General features: G+C 34.0%; 1 protein-coding gene across 1 annotated transcript in view; it reads right to left on the bottom strand.

Annotated features, from left to right (window-relative positions):
- Positions 1 to 5,594, bottom strand: part of LOC105534982 (dynein heavy chain 14, axonemal) — a gene marked incomplete at its 3' end in the record, with an annotated part of 322,900 nt that extends 317,306 nt beyond the window's left edge. The window contains exons 1-2 of the mRNA XM_011973918.1: positions 5,547 to 5,594; positions 5,353 to 5,450 (exon numbers count right to left, since the gene is read on the bottom strand). Coding sequence (XP_011829308.1) covers positions 5,353 to 5,450; positions 5,547 to 5,557 — 109 coding nt within the window. The remainder of the gene's footprint in view (positions 1 to 5,352; positions 5,451 to 5,546) is intronic.
- Between the last annotated feature and the right edge of the window lie 477 nt (positions 5,595 to 6,071).

The following is a 6,071-nucleotide window of genomic DNA, read 5'->3' as shown; positions in this document are numbered from 1 at the left end:
ACCATCATTCTGAGCAAACTATCAGAAGGACAGAAAACCAAACACCACATGTTCTCACTCATAGGTGGGAATTGAACAATGAGAACACTTGGACACAGGGTGGGGAACATCACACACTGGGGCCTGTCATGAGGTGGGGGGAGAGGGGAGGGACAGCATTAGGAGATGTACCTAATGTAAATGAGGAGTTAATGGGTGCAGCACCCAACATGGCACATGTATATGTATGTAACAAACCTGCGCATTGTGCACATGTACCCTAGAACTTAAAGTATAATAAAAAAATAGGCAAAAGATCTAAAAAGACATATGACAAAATAAGATATGCAGATGGAAAACTAGCATAATAAAAGATGAACAATATCATTTGTTACTAGTGATGAAAATTCGCACAAAGAGATATCACTACACAGGTATTAGAAGGCTATAAGTTTTTTGTTTTTGTTTTTACTCTGGCAATACCAAGTGCGGCAAAGATATGGAGCAACTGTAACTCATACAACCACTTTGCAAAACAGTTTGGCCATTCTCATAAAGTTAAATACATAACTACCATATGACCCAGCAATCCTACCCCTAGATATTTGTCCAAGAAAAAGGAAAGCTTGTATTAATCCAAAAGCCTATATGTGAATGTGTATAGCAATTTGCTTATAATTTCCCCAAACTGGAGACAACCCAGATGTGAATGGATAAGCAATCTGTGATACATCCAGACAATTGAATACAGCACAGCAATTTAAAAAAAGACTATTGAATCATGTAACAACATGGATACTTTTTTTATTTTTTATTTTTTGAGACAGGGTCTTGCACTGTCACTCAGGCTGGAGTACAGTGGTACAATTTTGGCTCACTGCACCTTGACCTCCTGGGCTCAGGCCATCCTCCTACTTCAGCCTCCCAAGTAGCTGGGATTACAGGTGTGTGTCACAATGCTTGGCTAATTTTTTGTATATTTTGTAGAGACAGGGTTTCACCATCTTGCCAAGGCTGGTCTTGAACTACTGGGCTCAAGTGATCCACCCACCTGGGCCTCCCAAAGTGCTGGGTTTACAGGTGTGAACCACTGTACACGGTCAACAAAGTTGAATTTTAAATGCCTTTTTCTATGTGAAAGAAGCCAGATCCAAAAAGCTACATATGCATTTATATGACGTTCTGGAAATGACATAACAATAGGGACAGAAAACAGATAAGTGGTTGCCACAGATAAGGGAATGGGGAGAGTGTGACTACAAAAGGGCTGCACAAGGGAACTGGGGGATGATGAAACTGTTTTATATGGATCTGTGATGGTGGACATGTACCTGTGCACTTGTCAAAACCTTAACACCACCCACGAAGAGAAAACTGTACTTTATATAAGTTATAAAAAGTTAACCAGGTTACTGAAAGAATCCAAGTTGGAATGCAGCCTGTAACAAATTAATCTAACTGTATTACAAACAAACTACATAACCTCACTGAAAAGGGTGGGAAAGAAAGGAGTTAACATGAGCAACTTCAGAAAACAAGTTTGGACTGGAAACTCTAAGGTTATATTTTTTTTAAAACTGTACATAAACACACTATATTTTAGTTGATACATTTGTTTTTCACAGAAGTATGGAGTAGCAATTCTGAAATTACATGTACAGCCATGCAATTAATGACAGGGATACATTCTGAGAAGTGTGTCCTTAGGCAATTTCATCATTGTGTGACTATCACAGAGTACTTACACAAACCTACTGCACACCTAGGCTATATGGCATACCCTGTTGCCCTAGCTACAAACTTGTACCGCATATTACTATACAGAATATTGTAGGCAATTGTAAAAGAGTAGTAAGGATTAAATATTGAAACATAGAAAAGACACAGCAAAAGCATGTTATTATAATCTTATGGGACTACCATGTGGTCTGTCATTGATTGAACCATCTTTATGCAGTGCATGACTGCATAACAAACGAGTTATTAGTTGATTAGTTGATTATGTCACCCTGATTTCTCATAGCCAGAGAAAAAAGTTACATATAAGGAAAAGGTTAGAATGAATCCTGAGGAGTTGGATTGGGGTCTGAGGTATCAGTATGAATTCATAGTTTAAAATGGACAAACAAAAAGATCTAGGAATAAGTATAGTTGTGTGTGTATGCATGAGCTAGTATACACACATACATTTTCTAGGTATTTTCTCTGATAGGCTAGGAAGTAGTGACACTCCTGTAGCAATGAGCACATCTAGTGTGTAGTTCTTAATTTCTAAATTTCCTTCTTTAATCCAGGGTTCCTTGGAGAAACAGTTGATTCCAGGGCTGGACAGAGAAAACACAAGATGAGCCTGAAGCATCTTGAGGTGACAGAAACTAAGGAAGTAGTCACAAGAAAAGGATGGAGGTACACTGAAGGGCACAGGAGCCAACTGGGGAGAATCACTCTTTCAAAACTAAGCCAGAACAACTTGAGCAAGAAAATAGATAACAATAATACTGTATTATAGTCTAAAGACTAAAATAAATATCAACGAACCCAGGAAATTTCCAGGGGAAAAAAAGTGAAAAAGGAGATGGCTAATAGATGCTAGAAATAGTACAACGCTACATAATAACTAAAACAGTATAATACTGGTACATAAGTTACAGACATGTCATCTGCATAGCCCAGAAATAAAATGGAAAACATTCTGGAATATAAAAAATTATAAATGTGGCATTTCAAATCAGTGGGGATAAGGAATGGATTAGTCAATACATGATGTTGGGACAGGCAGATTAGTCATCCGAGAAAAAATTAAAAGTAAAGTCCTACTTCACAACAGATGCCAAATAAATCTCAGAGTGAACAAATATTTAAATATAAAAATGAAATCATAATAGAATTAGAAAATAAGTGAGAGAATGATTTTATAATATGATCATTTTGAAGGCCTCTCTATGATACCATACACTGAAGCCTTCTAGAAGAGGTTCTAAATGCCTTTGTAATATCTGTGATATAACACTAAGTGATCATATAACATTTAAAATATACATTTGACTAATGTATGAATATAAATGTAAATTGCAAAACGAAATAGTTGTCATATATGGGTAGTTGAAATGGGGTGATTTAAGTGATTTCTAAGGTAAATATATATACACACATATATACATACATATATACATATGTATGTATATATATATATATGTATGTATGTATGTATATGCAATTATCATATATGTATGTATATATACAAATATTAGTGAGTCCATATTCATATAAATAAATGACTGAGAAATTAAATAAATGGAAAAGGAACAGCTACTCCTTACAGAAGAATTCTAATTTATGAATGTATATGGGATAAAATCAACAGAAAATCACCATTAAGAACACCACAGTAATAACTGCCACAGGCAAGGCAAGGTCCACTGATAAATGTTAGAATTAGTAGGTAAAATTTTCAGGAGAAATAAGATATGCGTATAATCTCAAAACTTTTCCTCCCACCCCAAGTTTACTAATTACAGGAGGAAATGTAACTTCATCATGGAGAAACCTGGCAGACATGACTTTAACCAAGTCGTCAGGGTGAGCATCACCAGTAAAAAGGTTCATCAATGTCATGTACTACCAGGTTGATATATACTTAAAAGGGCACACACTCAGTATGGTATTGTCCCCCAAGATGTGTATCTCAAACTCATCATGAGACAACATCAGACAATCCAAAATTGATGGACAATCTGTAGAGTAAGTTACCAGTACTCTTCAAAGATCTCAAAGTCATAAAAGACAAGGAAAGATTGAGCAACTGGTACAGATTGGAAAGATTTAACAGACATAACAACTATTAATATATGCAACATGTGATCTGGGATTAGATCCTGGCACAGAAAATGAACATTAAGGAAACAACTGGGAAAATCCAAATAAAATCTATCATTTCATTAACACTATTATACTAATAGTAATTTCTTCATTTTCATAACTATACTGTGGTTAGATTAAAACATATAAAGAGTATATAGAAACTCTGTAGTATGTTTGCAACTTACAGAAGTCTCAAATTATCTCATAATAGAAACTTAAATAAAATAGTAGAAACATTTCATAACAAAGAAAAAAGAAATAGAAATAATCGGATGTTTAGACCCAGGAAATCTAAAGATGAAAAACAAAAAATCCAAACGGAAAAAAGGAACATATGGAAAGACCGATAAAAACTTAGTTCTTCAGACTGAAGAGCCTCACTGGATTTTAAGAAAGCTTAACATAGAATTATATATATGACTTTATTATAGAAAAGTTCCTACTTCAAATGATAAATTACTAGACAGAAATCACAAGTATACAAAGGAAGGAAAATCACAGTAGCATCAGACTTCTTATTTACATTATTAAAAGCTAGAAGGCAGTAAAACAAATTTTGGGCTACTGAAGAAAATGAGTATGGGAGGGGTCATCCTATCAAGACAGCACAGTTGTTTATAATGTCCATAAGTGTATAATGTTGCAAAATACTAATATCTCTGGATTTTACTCAGCAAGAAACCCTTACCAAGCTGATTCAAAATGGACTGGGTAAAAAAAATTATAACAACTTTGTGATAATTCTTGATTTTAAAACAAGCCCATGTTCTTATGCACATTTCATCTTCATAATACAATGCAAACTTTAAAATAAATATGAGATGCCAAGGGACATACTGACTACATTTTGGCCAGTTTGGGGAAATGGAGTAACTTAATATGTGGTGGTAGTTACAAAGCATAGTGAAAAAGACTGAATTATTGGGACTTGCATAAACAAAATCAAACAATGCATGAGATACCAGCTTAGCTTGGAAATAGGAGCCCTCTGAACTCAGCAAACTATGGTGACATGACTGGAGAATGATGCAACATTTAAGAAGTTGCCAAAAGTCCTGCTGTTTTAAGATCTTTGTAAAACTTACTGTGAGAAAAGAATAAATTCTTTGGTCAGGCTAGTAATTGCCTGCAATTTCAGATTGTGTACACACAGCTGCAAAATAATTAAAATCTCTTTAAGGTAGAAACAGTATCTTTGTTACACTATGACATAAAAGATCTTGCTCATTTGTATTAAGTGTCATAACATTCTATAGAACATAACTGAAAAAATCCAAACCGTGAATATTTTCCCAATTCCCATCTTTTATGCTCTCTAAGGCTATGTGTAAAATTCATACATCATCAAATAATTCCAAATTCACAGTGCCTGATCCCAAGGACTGTGAATTTATGATAGACTAACATTCTGTAACATCTGTCACATCCCTGGGTAAAAGCATCAGGTGCCTAAATTTAAGAAAATATTGCCAAAGAAGACAATGCACTTCACTAAGCTTTAAAAACACTTACTTATACATTTTTCCATATTAGTCAACATATTTTGAATTTTTACTGAAAACTCCAATCTGTTGGGATCTATAAAGAGATTTGTAGGAAATTCTGGAAATCTAACAGAGAAAACAATAAAAGCATGTTTCAGAGAAATATAGTAACTACTATATAAAATATAATGACTTGTAATTTTTAAAATGTCTAATACTTACTCATAATACATGTATTTATTCTCAAACTCAGTCTCACTTTCTGTGTCTATTAGAATCCATTGAAAGAAAGAGAGAATACAAAATTGATTGATATTTATGTCAGGTAAATGACAAATTAATATATGCCAGTGCTTTACACATATCCTAAGAATAAACTCAAGAGGTCATTTGAAAGGCAATACTGAAGCAATACACCCCATCCCAAGGCTCTGATTAAAGAGATCTGAGAACAAACATCCTAGATGTTGTTCCTCTTGATGAACGGGGCCCTCAGCTCTGCTTCAGTGAGAAACTGTTTGGGTTTTGAGATGAAAATGAATAACAGTGTCATTACTTACATGCACAATAATGATCTGTAAGTTTATCCTTACTTTTAGCAGTAATCTTATTTACCTTAAGATTTATAAAATCATAATCTACAAATTATAATACACAGACTAGTAAAATGATAAGGTAAATCTTATTTACCTTAAGATTTATAAAATCATAATCTACAAATTATAATACACAGACTAGTAAAATGAT

Source organism: Mandrillus leucophaeus, unplaced genomic scaffold, assembly GCF_000951045.1.
Source record: "Mandrillus leucophaeus isolate KB7577 unplaced genomic scaffold, Mleu.le_1.0 Scaffold1005, whole genome shotgun sequence".
In the NCBI taxonomy this organism is placed as follows: Eukaryota; Metazoa; Chordata; class Mammalia; order Primates; family Cercopithecidae; genus Mandrillus; species Mandrillus leucophaeus.
Note: the sequence above shows the minus strand (reverse complement) of the source record. Positions and strands in the feature narration are given on the sequence as shown.